Below are 19,436 nucleotides of genomic sequence, written 5' to 3'. Positions count from 1 at the left end.
CATAAATCACTTCCAAAATGAAATTGTGACTTCTTACCTTCTGATTAAGAGAATAATTAATTGTAATGCTTTATTCTAGATTTAGCCCTTAACCGGCTTATGAGAGTTTGCTGCTGAAATAAATTATCATTAATTGGGACACCAGAATGTTACCCAGCCCTATCCTGTACTGTACAGGTTTTAAAATGTAGAGGGCAAAATCTTGCTGTAATACACATGCATCTATGAATTATGAGTAAATGTACAGGTTGTCTATATATCAAGAAGAGACAATTTTAAAATGGGGGGGGGGGAATTTGGCAATTTCCTTCTTCTTTAAATTTCTAGCCCAGTCAAAAGTGGGGCTGGGATCCAGCACCTTAAACTTTCATTCACAATTACCCAGGGATTTTTATCCCATTTTATATCCGTACCACCCCCCACCCCCAAGAAAAAAAAGAAAATCATTAGAACAGGCACTGCTGTAACAGACCTTGGCTAGGGTCCATGCACTAGGGCCCTTTCCAGAACTCTGCAATCATAAATCCCAAATCTATCCACTAAGGGGAGAATTCATCAGTAGGCAATAAGGCCCAGATTCATTAAAGATAGTGATTCAATTGCTATTGGCCGATTCCTGGCCAATTTTAAAACAGTGAGCGATTGAGTCGGGGCATCCCTGACGGTAGTGACAGGAGAAGCAGCCTCTTGTCACTGCTGTCAGTAGCTTTTTTCATTTTTTTTCAAATGGGCCAGATATTTTGCGTGTATTACACACACAAAATATCTGGCTAATTTAAAAAGAAAAAAAAGCCCCCCCTCCTGAGGCAAATGGGGTGTGCCCCCGCCCCAAAAAAGGCTGGAAGGATGCCTACTCCCTCCTGCCATCGGGCCCAGCTCCCGCTCCCCCGAAGGAAAAAAACAAAAATACAAATGGCAGGAAGAATGTCCACTCCCTCCTGCCGGCAAATACCTCCCCTCACCCTAGCAGGAGGGATGCCCATTCCCTCCTGCCACCAGCCTCCCCTCCCATACCTTTTCATTGGGTGCAGTGCGCTTCAGGAGCTGGAGGCACCCCTCTTGTTCCCAACTAAAAGGTACGGGAGAGGAAGGCTGATGGCAGGAGGGAGTGGGAATCCCTCCTGCTGGGGGTGTAGGGAGGTATTTGCCGGCAGGAGGGAGTGGGCATTCTTCCTGCCGTTTGTGTTTTTGTTTTTTTCCTTCGGGAGAGCGGGAACCGGGCCAGATGGCAGGAGGGAGTAAGCATCCTTCCTGCCTTTTCTGGGGGTGTCGCCACGGCGGTGTTTGTATCGGGGAGGCCGCCACCACATTTATCTCAGGGGGTTGCGTTTGTCAGGGGGCCATTGGTTTTGTTTTTGTTTGAAGGCCAGATATTTAGCTTGTGTAATACACGCAAAATATCTGTGCCATTAAAATAAATGAAAAAAAACCCTCGGCAGACCTGTCAGTAATACAATTACCGACAGGTCTGTAGCAGTCGGGTTTTAAGATAGTAAAACCCGATTGAAAATAGGCAAGCAATTAAATCAATCGCTTGGCTATTTTGTATGGAGTTTTACTAATTTGCATGGGTTGGATCGGATCGCATAGGAGATCGGTTGGGCAGCAGTTTAGTGAATCATCGGTACAGGATCGCAAAGTTTAGTGAATCTAGCCCTAAGTGATTTAGCACTCACTAAACTTTAAAATGCCTATTATATTCCTATTGGGCATCTTAGTGTTTAGTGCACACAAAGTGAGTAGCATATGCTAAACCGCTTATCACCCATTGAGGAATTTACCCCTAAGTGTTACTGTTGCACAATGACTGGGAATCCCCAAGGTTATGTGAATGTTTCTACTGCATTCCTAGACCCTTCAGCCCTGAAGAGAGAGATGCATAAATCAAAGGGAAATAAAAGTAAGGTTTTTAATAAAATATTACTTTTAAAAGGTTTCTTCTCCTACTTTTCTTGACCATTAATTCTGTTACATCGACTCAGGAGTCTGTACACTAGGCGATCAATCCATTCCCACAAACCAGGTTTTGCAGAAGTGTGATACTTACAGCTTTCAGCACCTCCCACGTTGCCAATGGAGTATAGTGCCACCTTCAGTTTTTCTTTCTGAAAGCGAACTGTGCAGAGGTGTTTCTGATCTGCTTTGCTTAGTTTTTCTTATTTTTGGCTTTAAGCTCAAAAAAATGAATCTTTGGTGCCAAGAGACCACGTATTTGGGGATTCTCTGCCTGGGAAAGGATGCCAGGTCCACAGAATCAGACTAGAGAGTTGCGCGGGGACAGGGGACAGAAATCCCACCCGTCCCTGTCAAAGTCCCACCCGTCCCCGTGAGGAATCCCACCCGTCCCCACCCATCCCCGTGAGGAATCCCCTCCGTTTCTACCCGTCCCTGCGAGGAATCCCCTCCGTCCCCGCCCGTCCCTATAAACTTCAGAAATAGTTATTTCATTTAATTATGCTACTGACTTAAAGGCTCTGGTAGAAACCCATTTACAAATAAGCAAAGAGACTTTATTAATTTGGAAATATTAATTGGGAAGAATACTTTGTAAACGAGTTTCTACTAGAGCCTCTAATGTAAATATAAAATATAAATTCTCAGCTGATGAGAACCCCCAAGCTGTCAGCTGAGGACTTCCTTTGCAGTTGGCCGGGGATCCCTTTTGCCAAGCTTGGCAGGCAGCAGTAGCGTCCCTGAGTCAGAGATGCTAGCACCTCAGTGGCTCATGAATATTGCCAGCGACTGCTGTGCTTGGTGGAGGGGAGTTCTGGCCATCTCTAGAGGAGGTCCTCTGCTGGCGGTGCTTGGGGATCCCCACCAGTCACACAAGGGTCAGCAAATACTTCAACACTGTAGAAATAAAAACAGAAATGCATTTCCTTTTCTTTTGAACACAATACAAAGATATCTGCAATATACATTTCCCAAAGCTAACATATTTTAGTCAATAAATTTCATTTTTTACCTTTGTTGTCTGGAGACTTATTTTTCCATAAAGTTGGTCCCAGTTTCTTTTTTCCGCTTTCCCATCTTCTGTAAATTCTTCTGTTGCTGTCCATTGCTTCCTCCTACCATGGTCCTGCATTTATCCCTTTCTCATCTTTCGTGCCTGCCCACCAGCCCCATGACCAACATTTTTCCTTCTATCACCCCTCTCCAGCACCATACCACATCTCTTCCTCCATTCCCTTCACCACTATGTCCAACATTCCTCCCTCTTGCATCCATTTCAATCTGTCCCACTGTTCCCTTTCCACCACAATATTTCTCCCTCTCATCTGTACCTCACTCCCTCCCTATGACCAAAAATTTTCCTTTCTTCCATTCCCATGTACACAATCATCTTTCCCTCCCTTCATCTCTCCCAAGTCCTTGCCTTCCGTGTCCAAAAAAGTGTCCACCTCAACATCTCTTTCCCTCCCTTCCTCCATCCTCTCTCCCAAGTTCATGTCTTGTGCCAAAAACGCACTCCCTCCCCCTTTTGTGTTCTGCCTCCCAGCTGTGGGGCCTTGAGGATCGTTCCTGTGGCAATTTCAGGGGGGGTGTTCAGTGGGGGGGGGGTAGCTTGGTGCAGGTGTGCTAATGGCACTGGTGGGGCACAGCCTGGGAGGTGAACCTCTGGTTATTTGGGGTAGTGGTACTGATACAGTGGAATTCTTTGAAACTGGCAATGATCTATTTTAATTCCTTCTATTAAGGTTTAATCTCAAAAGGAAGTGTCAATGATTTCCCAACATCCAGAGTAGCTCTAATGTTGATGCCACCAAAATATTTGGGTTGGAGTTCAAAGAGCCTCTCCTTAAACTATCGATGACCATATTTCTTAAAGCTGCTGTAGAACTTCTGATTCTGGAACAACAGAAAAAAAATTAGCTAATACAATTGTGCCTCCCAGCCCTCATCTGCAAGCAAAATCGAGCTCGAGCCGCGAGGTTCGTCTTCTTTCCCCTACCTGCCCTGACAACACACAGCCGACCGGAAGTCTTCCCAATGTCAGCGCTGACGTCGGAGGGAGGGAGGGCTTTGCTTATGCCCTCCCTCCGACGTCAGCGCTGACATCGGGAAAACTTCCGGTCGGCTGTGTGCTGCGGCAGAGCAGGTAGGGAAAAGAAGACGAGCCTCGCGGCTCGAATGCCATCCAACCCCGCAGGAACCCCGTGACCCTAGAGGGCGTCCCCACGGGTTCCCCGTGACCCTAGGGGGTGTCCCCATGGGATCCCCGTGACCCGAAGGGGGAACCTGCGGGTCCTGCGGGATTCCCGTCGTCCCCGTGCAGCTCTCTAAATCAGACTGCAGCTTGCAGGGTGATTCTGTGGTCTGCTGTTTGCTATTTCAGGGCTTGAAGTTTGTTGCCCTGGGAGCCAGTTCACCTTCTGAGTTTTTTCAGTGGCTTGTACACAGGCTGTGGGTGTCCTGTGTAAGAACCCTCAGGGTATCAGGGAGCCAGCTGCGTTGTTTGCCTCTCCCCATCGCGTTTTGGGAGGGGGAGGATCAGTCTGTGTGGCAGTCAGAAGATTTCTTGGTTTGGAATCCTTTTTGGAAGTTTCTGAGGCAGAGGTCTTGCCATTTCTTCCAGCTGCATAGAGAGCTGACAGGTAGGCATTTTCACAGAACTGTAAGTACAGTCCCATTATTTCCTATGGGAAAATTGGGGGGTTCAAAAACTTCATTTTTGAGAGTTTCTGGGATCAGGTCCTCCACCTCCAAAATCTCTATTTCAATGTTTTTTATTTTTCTTAAAAGTATCTACGAGCCATTTTTGGCACAATTTTTCTGGTGGTGGTGGCCATCTTGGATTTTGAGGAAACTGGGTATGCAGAGTTTTTTACTTCACTAGTTGGAAAAGGCCCATGAATTTCATCTTTCCAACCGTCCATGGCCTCAATAGCCAGATGGAATTACATGGCCATTTTGTCAACATACATCACCTGTGGTAAGCAGTCGCCAGTTTCTCTCATGGCGCATTCGATCAGGAATGTCTCATCTTTCTGGGCAGAGTCTCAGGCAGTTCCTCCCGCAGAGATTTGTAGAGCAGGTACTTGGTCTACCCTGCATACCTTTACAAGATTTTACAGAGTGGATGTGGCAGCTTGAAAGGACACCACTTTTGGATACTCCGTGTTGTGGGCAGGCTCTTCTGTCCCATCCTAGACATCAGTCATTGCTTTGGTACATCACCTAACATACGGACTCCTGAGTAGATGTTACAGAATGAAAGATTAGGTTCTTAACTGGATAATCTTCTTTCTGTTGATCTTCTCAGGAGTCCACAAGGCCCACCCTAAGTACATACTGTTTCACCTCGGACATTTATAGATTCCAGGCCTGGAGTTCTCCTGTCATCCAGATGACAGAGCATGCTGTATAAGTAAGTGTATTCCTCAGCCTGTGGCTCCTTTAATGTTAGTGCTTGTTGTATACAGCAGGTTGTTTCACTATTGCTATGTTTAAAATTCCTGTTGCTTGTTCTAGTTATTTTTCTAAGTTACATAGTAGTACAGAATTGTATGAACTCTGTGGGGAAGTTCCCCATACCCCTCCTTCTTAGTATTCTATTCTAGTGGAACTCAGTTGCTTTGAGACATAACTGAAGGGGGCACTACACTGGTATTGTGGGAGGTGCTGAAAGTTGTAAGTATAACACTTCTGAAAAACCTGGTTTGCAGGAACGGATTGATCACCTAACATACGGACCCCTGAGAAGATTTACAGAAGATTATTCAGCTAAGAACTTAATCTTTCATTATACATGGTGCCCACAAAAACACTCCTTGATTTTAAATGGCTACAAAACCAAAATATATTGGCATATTCTTTCACCTTTGAGGCTACAGTTTCATCAGCTCAAAGTTTCATATGGTATCTGTTGCAATATACCACCAAAAAGTATTCACTGTAACTATCCAATTATCTGAGACTACTTAGGGCAGATTCCATAAATACGGAGAAAAGACCTCGGTGTTCCCTGAGAATAAACTCCGGAAACTGCTGTGACAAATACTGAATTGTCATAGGGGACACATCCTTGGTCATGGAAAAACTCCGTTAAAGTGCAGTGCATATATGTTATCAAATTCTTATAATCAAAAAAATTTATAATCAAAAAAAGAAATCTGCACTTATCTCAAAATTGTCCTCAGATACGGAACAGATCACAGCTGCTCAATCGTATACAATCTCCCGGTGCAGGGACTCAATTCAGCTTCTTGAAAATCTTTCCCGACAGGCCCTGTTTCGCAAAAACTGCTGCATCAGGGGAATTACTAAAAGATAACAAAAGACAATCAGTTAATAACTTAGTCTGTTGATTACATACATGCAATGTGCGTCCCACCCGTTTGGCAAACATCGATGCGATAATTGAGCTTGGACCAGACTCTCCAAAGCATATCCAGCGTGATCGCGTTTATAGCTTCAGTGATGCGTTCCTGCAGATCATCAATAGTTGCGGGTAGTGGAGGCACTTACCCCCCAAGGGAAAAAGTCACAAACAGTAATGTCATGTGATCTCGGGGGCCATTTGAGAAACACCTGGTCATTTTGTCATGCTGCATTGTCTGAAGGTTGTAACTTCTGCACCAATTGCAGCTTATAAGGGTGAAAGTGCAAGCGATTGTGTAAGATCTTGCTAACCATGCTTTTTGGGACTTGTATTTGCTGTTATCTTATTTATAAACATATTGCAATAAGTTTTGATTTTGTAACCATTTAAAATCAAGGAGTGTTTTTTGTGGGCACCCTGTATATTCAAAAACGACATTTTTACTAGGTTTCAGACTTCAAAGATTGACTTATACAGAAAGATGAGTGTAGAATCCTTCCGTAAACGCTTGAAAACTTGGCTCTTCTCAAAAATCTAATCTCCTCCCGTTCTCTAGTACCCTGCCCCTCTCTATCTTCTCAGTCCCTCTCCTATATCCCTTCTTTGTAATTTCCTTTTCTCCTAACCTCTGTAAACCGTGCCGAGCTCTGCGCATGCGGAGATGGTGCGGTATACAAACCTAAGGTTTAAATAAATAAAAAAATAAATAAGTAGAACAGTAAGTATCGAGGGTTCAGTAGTGGTGAAAAGTATTTGAAATGAAGTATATTCTGCCTTGCATTGGGGGAGCCGAAATTTAGAAATATCTTTGGCTAAATATGCCATTAATTAATCCAAAAGAGGTAGTCTTGTGGCAGTTTCTTATAGATATTAATTAAAATGTATCTTAGAATAGACAGGTAAGCCATCCTGGTGGCTCGGTGCCAACACCATCTGTTACCATAAAGAGAACTCAGTCTTAGTTATGTGTATGCGGAATAGGGCTGGGGTTCACCATCTCCAATGGGAAAGTCTTGCCCATTGAACTAAGATGGCATTTTATGGCTAAACTAGGAATGCCAGCTAAGGCTTTTGGCCTGAAAACACTGCTGCAATGACAGATCTAAAGTTTTCTTATTTAGAACATTTCTAGCCTGCATTATTTACAGTTCTAAATGAGATAGAAGCATAGATACATTAGACTTTAAAAAAGTGAAAATGAATAATAAAATGATTTGCTTCCTTATTGGTACATAATGCTTCTAGTGTCCTAAAAAGGACTTCAACTATGGACCAACAAAGATGAACATTTTAGTTTAATAAGCATAAGTTGCCTAAAGCCAGAAAATGCATGCTTAGTAATGTGGGAGTAAAAGGGGCAAAACCCCCTGGGGGGTTGCACGTAAGGGCTTATGAGACTATATCCCAACACAGGCTGCCTCCAAACAAACTAGAAGTCCATCAGAGCATAAGGAATTTGTAAATACAGTAGAATGCCAATTATCCAAATGCTGATTATCCGGATTGCTTCGGGGGCTCTCAGTTTATATTTGAGTTCTCCCCAAAGTACCATTCCTATCACTCTCCCTCCCACTAGTGTTCCTTCTCCGTTGCCGCCACTGCCATCAGCCCAGCCCTCCCCCCCAAACCAGGAAACTTTCCCCCACAGTCAGAAAAGAGAGTATTTCCCCTCCCTCTCCGAACAGACACCATCAACCCCCTCCCGGACCCAGAGGAAAGACCACAGGCCTACCTTGATTCCCCGGTGGTCTAGCTGGCTTCGATTACTTCCAGTAGAACAATGCATCATCTTTAAAACTTTAACTCTCACTTTTAAAGCTTTCAGGATAAATCTACCTCTTTATTTGTCATATCTCACGATCCCATACTCTCCAGCCTGTTCCCTATGGTTAATGAATTATCAATGTCTAGTTGACTGTACTTGGCCCAAGTAAAGTCAACTAGACATTGGCCATTCTTTTTTGCTGCCCTTTTCCTGTGGAGCTCCCTACCTCTCAATATCAAAAGCAAATTATCCTTTAAAATTTTTAAATTTGCAAAATGATTTAGTTATTATGGCTTTCTGCCATCTAGGTTCCTGGTATAAAACCCTCCCACCTTCCTTTAATTCTTCCTCTTCCCCTCAAATCCCTATGTTCCGTGGCCATTTTCCTTTTTCTCATCCATGTCTTCCTCCTTTTAAAGAGAATGGCCTTGGTATGGATGCTTCTTTTGCTATCAAATTTTGTAGATCTTTTCTGCTCTGATTTGATTTTGTAATATTAGTATTGCAAACCACTTTGAATAATAATAATAATAATTTTATTTCTTATATACCGCCAAAGCCATAGTAGTTCGAGGCGGTTTACAACGAAGAAGGGCTGGACAATCAGCGAAAATGGTACAATGTTACAATCAGATAAAATTAGGTGGTAGAGAACTGTGAGTTAGTAAAGGTGGAATAACAAATGTCAATAAACTATTACATATGTCCTCGTTAAGAAACAAAAGGGGAAATTCTGAGGTTGGCATCTAAAAAGATAGGCTGCTATAATATAGATGCCTAGCTCTTGTCAATCACACTTAGGCACCTATTAGAGTCACACCTTATGTAGGCCAAAGTTTTAAAGGTTTACATTATAGGTGCTTAATTCCTTTAGAGAACTGCGCATAGCAGCGCCTAAGTCCTTCTCCACCCCTAAACACATCTACTTTGAACTTAGGCACCTATCTTTTGTAAAATTGTGCCTAATTAGTTTTTTTAAAATTTTAATTATGAGCTTGTTAGTTGTTAAAGCTCATAATTGAAGCCAATTTACTAATTAACCCCCTTTTTTTATGAAGCCACATTAGCATTTTTTTATCACCGGCCGCGGTGGTAAAAGCTCTGATGTTCATAGAATTTCGATAAGCGTCAGAACTTTAACTGCTGCAGCCGGTGATTTAAAAAAACGCTGATGCGGCTTCATAATAGTGGGGGGGGGGGGAATAAGTTAGGCGCCTAACTTTAGGGTTCTATTTATTTAGGTGCATCTTATAGAATTTTTCGCAAAGTGGCTCTCTCCTGATCAGCTTTGTTCTATTGCATATAAAACTTAGTAAAATATTGGAACTTTTTTTTTTTTTTTTTTTTTACTTTGCACAATTAAATAGTTTTCACCTTTATTAGTCTGCATCATGAGAGCAGAAAGAGAAAATGGTTAGTGCGGATGGGCAGACTAGATGAGCCATTTGGCCTTTATCTGCCATCATGTTTCTATGTTTAATTTTAAAAAATGTGCAGTAACTGATCTCCTTGAAATCCTTAAATGATCAATTATCTTGGAAAGTAAAATTGCCCTTTATATTTGTGTGTAGATGTTGTACCAAGGCAAACTGCTGTTTGTTTTTGTTTGTTGAATTTTTTTTATTTTTTTGGGGGGGGAGAGGGATTATGTGTGAAAATTACAATAAGATAGTAACTTAAAAACTGGTAATTTTAATAACCGCTATTTATCAAGGTGGGGTTACGAGTCCCAAGTAGTTACAAGCACATTTCTGTAGTGATATTTAAATGCAATTTACACCAATTGCTTGCTACATATATCAAGGTAGAATGTTTATTAACAGGAGGAAGTGGTGCAATTACACTTAAAATAGCTGGTTAGTAACATGTAACATATAACATAATTATATGAAGGCATTGCTGACCAGAAAGAAGGAACTGTGATAGTAAACCGTAGAAGGCTCTATGACCCTGTCAACATTATTGTTTAGGTAGGAAATGAACGCTCGGAATGAAAAACACAGCTGTGTAAAATGTAAAGCATTAGCTAGACTAACAGTACGAGTCATTTTGTAATGTCATTTTAAAAGGGGCTTCAAAATTCTTTCCCAAATCAGTACTGCTGGAAAGGTATCGAGGGTGGTAACTGCGGGGATAAGGAAGGCAGGTAATCATCGGTCCTCAGCTTTTTCTAGATAAGCCTATTGGGGGGGGGTGGATTTGAGGAATTGCTGATTTAAGGCAAGAAACTACTTGACAAAGGCGATGGAGGGTTTGACTTTAAAATGCATATTGGATGTGTGAATACACAATGACAGCATTACTGCCTCTGCCACCATGAACTAGGGAAACTGCAGGCATTTCTGCTTTGGTGACAAGGTTAAAAGCTATATTCATCGGAAGAAAGCCCTGCCCTAAGCCATAACAGGATTACTTTAAGATTTTCTAAAGAAACGAAGGCTTGCCTTTTCACAGCTGCTTTTCAAGGTGATTACCTATTTTTTTTTATTTTTTAATGATGAGGCAGTTTTTGTTTGTTCAATGTTACCTGTTCCAAACATAAATATACATATCTTACAGTTTAATCTTTTGTTCCTTAGGAGTCTGTACAACAACTAACTATGTAATAAGTCTAACAGAATAAATAAGTGTATAAATGGTACACCTATGGTACAGTAGGCATTCTCATGTAAGCACAATATGGTTTGAAGGAAGACAGGAAGTGCCTAGATTTCCTTAAAGGAATGTCCAGTTAGTGCCCGAGAAAACACTCCTGTACAGTTCAATCTAACTTGCTGACCTGCTTTGGATTTAATTAAATGCTTAACATATCTTCTTTTGGCATGACCAAATGTGTTTGGGTGTACTTTCTGAGAGACACAGATCACTCCTGGGTGTTGTACGCCTTTTGCTGCCAGCTGTAGGATAGATGCCAAATTTAAAACAGTCATAAACCTTTTTCTTTTTGGGGGGAGTAATTGACCATTTTCATAGATGCCATAGTTCAGTCTCAGCTTTTTTTTTTTTTTGGCCAGTTGATTATGGTCATTTGTAAGTCCTATCGGTGGCCCGTTTTTCCTAACTGCAGATTTGTTTTTCCCCCAGGTATGTTTTGTCCTAAATCCTTAGCTTGGATTTAGGACGTAGGCTACACAGTTTGGCTGAACAAGGCCATATCTGCTAGTCACAAACATTAGCAATATCTTGTAGTCAGATTTTTATTGCTAGATTAGGTCAAAGTGATTTGGAATATTAGAGAATCTAGAAAACAAATGCATCCCAAAATATAAGAAAATTATATCAGTTTTCAACTGGCTAACTTTAAAATGAAATCACCATTTTATTCAAATGATATATTGATTTAAATGTTTAAAATCAAGAGAACATTTGCTTTTGTTAGTTTCGTTGACTGAATGCAGATTTCAGGTTTTTTTCTTTTAGCTATAATGCATTTAGAGGCTCCCACTGTTTGAATTATTGTCCAAAATAATTTCACACTAACTATTGCCATCTTTAAGATCACCCAAATATAGTACTAAAAAGACCATGAATAAATAGCTTTGCTTATGGCACTGCTAATCATTTGCAAAAATTAGCTGTTTAAAATTTTGCTTCTCACTCATGCATATTTCCCAACTATATATTGTGCCTTTTTTTTTTTTTTTTTGCTTTATTTTCCTGTTTCAGATTTATTCCTACCATTCAATTTGTACATAATCTGAAGTAGACAGATGTATGTGTGTATACATAGATTCAAATGTCTATGTTTATCAATCTATTATATATACATGCACAAACATATATTAGTAGAAAAGGTTGATATGGCGAGATACTGTCACTGTTATTATTGTTGGGGGGGTTAATTTTCAATACAAGTGATAAAACATCTTTTTTCATGTTTTTTAAAATCTATTTCAGTCTTTATGGAAACCATATCATAATCAAGATGGTGACATACAGATTCAAGGATCTCAGACATCAGTTCGCAACCAGCCTGGAGTCTGTGAATTCTGTCAAAAAGTCTTCCCACCTAGTACATCTAAAGGGGATTTCTTCAGGCATCTTAATACACACTTTAAGGAACGGCCTTAAAATGTATTGATAGAGGCAATATTTGTTCATTGAAATTTGTTTATTCTTTTGTACATATTTATTCATATGTATTGGGGGGTAGATATTAACGACATGGTAAAATGTTAAATACATATAGGGAGTATTACTATTTTGCTAAATTTGTAAAGTGATTGGAGGACATTTATAGTTAAGAAAATTATATTTGTATTTAATCCTGGGCTTATGCAGTATTTTCAAAATAGTGTATTAATACAGTCTTGGTAGTCATTTCCCCTGCCCAAATTAGGATCATACTGAAAAAATATAAATCTAGCTCAAATCTGAGTGGGTTCTAATTTAATCAAAATATTTCAGGCAGTTAATTAGATATGTAGCTATTGTTCAGTTTTGGGAGGGAATTTTTACCAAGTTGACCAATTTATTTTGAGAGGTTATCAATTTTTAAAATGTAATCAGGATAGTTTTGTGTTGTGTGTTTTGTTTTGTTTTTTGGGTTTTGAGGTTTGTTTTTTTTAGGGGGGAGAAGTTAGGTATTGGTTGAATAGTTAAAACCAGATTTTAATAACTTTTTTAACTGGATCCACATGGTTGTGAAAATAAACTGCCGTTTATTAACCAGAATTTCAAAGTTAGTGATTAGAAATTTACTGGTTTACTGGCTGCTTGAGAAAAACAGGAAAACTATTTTTTGGAGATCTTGAGCAGCATTAGTGCTAGCAGCTCTGGTCTCTTTTACATCAAATGAACTGAAATTTAAAAAGCAACATTTTGGCAGACTGCAGGACAAGTTTTACATGCAGAGCTTGTAAAGAAAGAACTGAATAAGCACCTGCAAACAAAGTAAAAGCAAGAAGTGATATCATTAGGATGTTGTTGATGTTTTGCTTTGGATCTTTTATGAGTGGGAACAATGTCTTTATAGCTGAAAGCCAACTGGAAGGAGGGAGGAGGTTTGTACTTCTCTGATTTCTTTTATATTTGTATATTTCAGTCAGTTGATTAATACTAATCATGGCAACCGCAGAGGGATTTTGCTCTTTTAGATCCAGATTCGTCTAAGAAACTCTACAAAACATACAGCTGAGCACAGAGCCTAGAGCTCAGCAAAGGAAATCTAAATCACAAAGATGAATTATTTTTCTAGTTTGGCTATTTTAACATTAGGAGTTCTCACATGGTTGAAAACTGCTTGCTGGTTTTTTGAATATTTAGTTGAAAATTAGTAGAATGTGCTGATGAAGGTAAAGTATAAGAGAAATTATATGTTTTATGGTTTACCTGAATTGACCACTGTTGGAAACAGTACTGGGCTAGATGGACCATTAGTCTGATCCTGTATAGCTATTTTTATGTTATCCTTTCTCCTTTTTAATCAGGTTGCTATAGTTGATGAGAAATGTAAGATAACTGAGCCCAGTGTTATGCACATTTAAACAAAATCCTCAAACCAGATCGTTATAAGTCTGTCTTCTGATTATTGACTGGAAAAGGAAAGAGCATTATTGTTAGCTAGATTAAAGCTTTTCAGCAACTGCCATGAAGTACTTAAAAAAAATATATATATATATATAATAAATTTTTGCTGTGAAGGCAACTTTTATACCTAGCTGAAGACAAATTTATATTTTGTAGTTGAGTAATATTATTGTTCTAAAGTTTTCAGCACTTTAAGGACCTCTTTTACTAAGCCACGGTAGAGGTTTCTACCGCTGGTCAGAGCGCTAAATGCTCCAATGCTGCTCCAGCGCTCATAGGAATTCTATAAGCATTGGAGCAGCGTTGGCGCATTTAGCATTCTGGGCCATGGTAGAAACCTTTATTGCAGTTTAGTTTTTTTTTTAAAAAAGGGGGGGAGGGGAGAGAGGTAAATAATTTTATTCTTGCAACATCATATGTTCAGAGTGCTAAAAATCCAGAATCAAAAATGTGTTAACATGTATTTGGTAGTTGTAAATTTTGGTAAGAATACTGTACAAATAAAAAAAAAATATTTTCCTACTTGTAGTCTGGTGTGCTGTTTCCATTTATTTAGGAGCAAAAAGAGGCAATCTATGATAATATCTTAACACATTAACCATATAAATAATGCATTTTGTAATGTTTTGAGAGATTTTTGTTCATTTTGTAAAAACAGTTCTATGATTATAGTTCTGCCAGTATAGTCTTGGGAAGCTTGAATAAAGTGTGCAGTGCAATGCAGTGGTTTGATTTGCTGCTCTGTCTGGGCCCCTAGAAAAATATGATTTGGTATAGGAGTCGTGTCTATACGCTAGGGGATTGCAAGAGCCCTGTTACTGCAGTGCCAAGCAGGAAGGGGAGTGAGTGGCATCCCATGGGATTGCATCTCTCCAGAATAACCTGAGGTAGAAAACTGACTTTTTTTTTTTAACCAAGAACATTAATAGCTTTTAAAAACGAATATTGCCTTTTTAATCTTTACCACCTTTGCCTATGTTTGCTTGCTTTTTAGCCAGCAAATGGTGAGCAGTTCTGATCTCTTGACTCTTAACCATCCTGGCAAAATAGTCAAATGAGAGCTGAGACTGGCTGGCCGGTGCAGGGGGAAGAGTTGCACAATACGTAGTACAGTAGCACCAACTTTTTCTGTATTACTGCTGAGGAAGGGAAGGGACAAAGGGCAGGGACAAACCCTTTCTAGTTTAACTAAAGGCTCTTAGGACTGGCATATTCAATCTTTCTAAGCAAAACCATTCCTGACTTTTATGGTGTGTAAAGTCAAGCGAGGTTGAATGCATTTCCATTTTCTCAATTTTATCATTGGATAGTCTTAAGATTTTTTTTTGATTTTTTTTTTTAAACGTCCTTTCCTCTCAATTTGACTTCTGGTTTGTATCTTCAAAAACATTGAAAGTGACACCAATCCAACACCTTTGGATGCTTATTATTTTGTCAGTGTCAGGGATGTAATGTCATGCACAGCCTGTAGCTTTTTCTCTCTGGAATCATCGACAGCTGCTCATAGATAATTATACTGTCACTGCTTGTTATATTAGAGAGGAAAACACTGCTCTGACAGATTCCAAGACTCAGAGTTTGTCATGCCTTTTTTAAATTCCAAGATATTTAATAAATTAATTGATCCTACAACTACAAGAAGAGAAGGTTGCAAGCAAAAAGTTTCTAAAAGAGTACTGGTTTTCCCGCACAAGTAGCAAAGCTACTACTCAGAAACATATTTTTACTTTTATAGCTTAACACTCAGTCAAGCTTTTGTCCAAATGGGAACTGGAATTGCATTTAAAAAAAGAAAGGAAGGAAGGAAGGAAGGGGGAAAGGCAGAAGTAAGGAAAGAAAGAGAAAAAGCAGCAGGCTGATTACGAGGTGTCAAAACTGCCAGGAGCAAGAAGGTGATAGCAATCAGGGGTGAGAAGAGTGCTGCATTCGTGCGGGGCAACTAATTATCCATCTCATTTGAGAAGAGCAGCATTGGAAGCAGCAGCGTTCGCCTGCTGAACGGTGACAGATTGGCGCGGAGGAGAGGGGAGGTGTTAAAACAATGGAGCCCAGCTAGCGCGCGCTGCTGCATGCTAATCAGCCCTGTGCGCGCAGGCGTGCTGCTGCCTCCCTCCCCGACTCCACTGGCCAGTGCCCTGAATCTCAGGCAGCGGAAAACAGCTGTTCTACTTACTGCTCCAGCCTGTTCCCCTCCAGGCAGCCTGCAGGGAAGGGGAGAGCGGGAGGGGCTGCTGAAGGGGAGCAGAGCCATTGCTTTCTGCTCTGCCCCTGTTTGCTTCTAAAGCCCCCTATGCTACAACCGTATTCTATACCAGTTGCGATTTTCAGCCCAATTCATGCTAATGAATGTTTTGGCTTGCATTTAACTACTATACTCATATTTATTTATTTGGAATTATTAACGGCCTTTAAGAAGGGATTCACCCAAAGCGGTGAACAGGAAGAATAAGAACAACTCTGAATCTTGGATTTTTCAGTACACTAACATTTTGCATTTAGATTTTAAAAAAAACAACAAAACCAACAACAAAATTTGTCTTCAGCTATGTATAAAAGTTGCCTTCATGGCAAATTAAATTTTTTTTAAGTTTGTTCATGAAATGTCATTTCCCCTCCTTTTGGCAATTGCTGGAAGGCTTTAATCTAGCTAACAATGATGTTCTTTCCTTTTCAACTCACTGGAAATAATCAGAACAAAGACTTTAAACTGAATCCCCAAACCAGATCGTTTCTCCTTAAATTTGCATAGCACACAGGCTCAGCTGATATTTTACATTTCGCACTAGCTAAGTTACTTGATTTTAAAAAAGGAGAAAGGGGTGCACAAGTTAGTGAAAGTGGGGTAGATTACACAATGAAATGTATTATTTCTCTCCTACTGTACCTTAATTAGCACATTTTACTAATTTTGAATCAAATATTCAAAAAACCATCTATCCACCAGTATGTGGTTTTCTACCATGTGAGGATTTCTGATGTTACAATACCCAGACTGGAAAAAAATACTAATTTTCCTTGCTTTAGAACAAGACTCTAAATGCTTGGTAACATCAGCCATACCTTTTATAAGATTCCTTAAGTTAATCATTATAAAGGAGCAATATTCCTATACCTTTGCCACATAATTAGTACTATGAGAGGAGACACAAGCAGATCAGAGGGAAACAGCAACACAGAGAATGGTGCAGCAGTAGTGTAGAGCAGTGGTTCCCAATCCTGTCCTGGAGGACCACAAGGCCAATCAGATTTTCAGACTAGCCCTAATAAATATGCATGAGAGAGATTTGCATATAATGGAAGTGACAGGCATGCAAATCTGCACCATGCATATTCATTAGGGCTTTCCTAAAAACCCGATTGGCCTGGTGGTCCTCTAGGACAGGGTTGGGAACCACTGGTGTAGAGGGTACACGTGACGCAGCCATTTAGGCAAAAGATGGCCATATAGGGCACATCTTTGTGTTCCTGGGAGTGCTTCTTAATAAAGACACTATGGGCTCCTTTTACTAAGGTGCGTTAGCGTTTTTAGCGCACACAGGAAATTACCACGTGCTACACCGCGCGCTACACTTCTAGAACTAATGCCAGCTCAATGCTGGCATTAAGGTCTAGCGCGCGCGGCAGTGTAGCACTTGTTATTCCACGGGTTAAAGCCCTAACGAGGCTTAGTAAAAGGAGCCCAAAAGGGAAATAGATGAGATAATCAGGTGGAGCGAAGATATGCAGGAAGAAATTTTATTTGAAAACCTGGCACAGCTCATGTTTCATCAAATGCCTGTGTCAGAAGTCTGCACATAAAAACACAACCATAAAAATCAACGGTCACACACAAATGCATTAAAAAAAAAAAATACATTGGGCTCTTTTTACTAAGAGGTGGGTTAGGACCTTAACGCGCGGAATAGCGCGTGCTAAATTGCCTCGTGCGCTAGACCTTAACGCCAGCATTGAGCTGGTGTTATTCTAGAAGCGTACTGTGCGGTTTAGCACGCGGTAATTTCATGCGTGCGCTAAAAATGCTAGCGCACCTTAGTAAAAAGAGCCCATAATATCAAATTTCAACACACAGATACCACAATGAAATCTTCCTGTGTTTGTTCCACAAGCACAAGGTTAAAATATCAACACTGTAAAAATAAAAAATAGATAATTAGCAAAAAGATTGCTAATGACCTTTATAGGATCACACATCTATATAGTACAAATCAAGTATGGGAATATACTAGTACTAATAGAGAGAGGGGAGACATGATCGAGACGTTCAAGTATCTCACGGGCTGCAACGAGGTGGAGGAAGATATCTTCTTTTTCAAGGGTCCCACGGCAACAAGAGGGCACCCGTGGAAAATCAGGGGAGGGAAACTACGAGGTGACACCAGGAAATTCTTTTTCACTGAAAGGGTGGTTGATTGCTGGAATAGTCTTCCACTGCAGGTGATTGAGGCCAGCAGCGTGCTTGATTTTAAGGCCAAATGGGATCGACACATGGGATCTATTCACAGGGCAAAGGTAGGGGAGGGTCATTAGGGTGGGCAGACTGGATGGGCCGTGGCCCTTATCTGCCGTCTATTTCTATGTTTCTAATAAAGATCCTAATACAACTTAGTCAAAGATCTTACTGACTAGTAACTACTCTAAGGGCTCCTTTTACGAAGCCACGGTAGCGGTTTAACACGTGCTAAACCGCCGGCCGCACTAGCCGCTACCGCCTTCTCTTGAGCAGGCGGTAGTTTTTCGGCAAGCGCAGGGGTTAGCGCGTGATTAAAAATCACACGTGTTAAAGCAGCTACCACGGCTTCGTAAAAGGAGCCCTAAATGCTACATAATAAAATCTGCATCTGTAAAGAAACATAAACAAATAAGCAAATATGCATAAGACCAATTTATAATGGTCACCTAAAGTATATCATCATATGAAAGTTGGGAGTCATTAATACAAAACCTAAATTCTCACATCTGAAGATTTAAAAAAAAAAAAAATAAAAATATCAAGCATTGGAGAAGTGGCCTAGTGGTGCTTAGAGTTGCTGTCTCAACACCCTGAGGTTGTGATCTTGTGACACTTAACCCTCCGTTGCCCCAGGCACTATAGTTAGATTGTAAGCCTGCCAGGACAGATGGGGAAAATACTTAGAGCACCTGATAGAAAATATTATACACCACCCTGAACTTCTCCAAGATAGGGCAGTATATCAAATGCCAAGAAACATAAAAAACCAAAGCTGCTAACAAAATGGCCAAATATGTTGTTTAAATAAATCAAAAACACTAACCCCCTCTTTTACTAAGGTGCTCTAACCGATTAGCGCACGCTAAACGCTAACATGTCCATAGACTAACATGCATGTGTTAGCATTTAGCATGTGCTAATTCGATTAGCGCACCTTAGTAAAAAAGGGCCTTAGGCTCCCTTTTATCAAGTTGCGTTAGGGTTTGTTTTTTTTATTGTCGCCCATTGTGGTAAAAGCTCCAACACTCATAGGAATTCTATGAGCATCGGAGCTTTTACCACAGCAGCCAGCAACAAAAAAAGAACCCCTATTGCAGCTTAATAAAAGGGGGCCTAAACTGCTTATTTTAGAAAAACAATTTGTGTGTTAGATGTTCATAAACTAGCATTAGATGTCCATAGGGCTTGGGCATCTAAATCCTGATTATGCAAAACCAGGTTGTGAATGGCCAAAACTGCTGAATATGTTTCTAGCAACGGGGTGTGCTCTGGCAGTGGCATAATAAGGGGGGGGGGCAGTCCACCCCGGGCACTGTCTTGGTGAGGACGCAGGCACCTGTTCTCTTTGCTTCCCCCCCCCCCCCATGGCT

At 40.5% G+C, this 19,436-nt stretch overlaps 1 protein-coding gene across 4 annotated transcripts in view; it reads left to right on the top strand.

Moving 5' to 3' along the window:
* The window catches only part of TANK (TRAF family member associated NFKB activator), a 74,451-nt gene extending 61,454 nt beyond the window's left edge, over positions 1 to 12,997 (top strand). For all 4 annotated transcript variants that reach the window (XM_033946487.1, XM_033946483.1, XM_033946484.1 and 1 more), the window contains exon 9: positions 11,985 to 12,997. In XM_033946487.1, coding sequence (XP_033802378.1) covers positions 11,985 to 12,158 — 174 coding nt within the window. In that variant the 3' untranslated portion in view covers positions 12,159 to 12,997. The remainder of the gene's footprint in view (positions 1 to 11,984) is intronic.
* The last annotated feature ends 6,439 nt before the right edge of the window (positions 12,998 to 19,436 follow it).

Source organism: Geotrypetes seraphini, chromosome 5 (genome assembly GCF_902459505.1).
Source record: "Geotrypetes seraphini chromosome 5, aGeoSer1.1, whole genome shotgun sequence".
NCBI classification, from domain to species: Eukaryota; Metazoa; Chordata; class Amphibia; order Gymnophiona; family Dermophiidae; genus Geotrypetes; species Geotrypetes seraphini.
The sequence above is the reverse complement of the archived record's forward strand: the minus strand, read 5'-3'. Positions and strand labels throughout refer to the sequence as shown.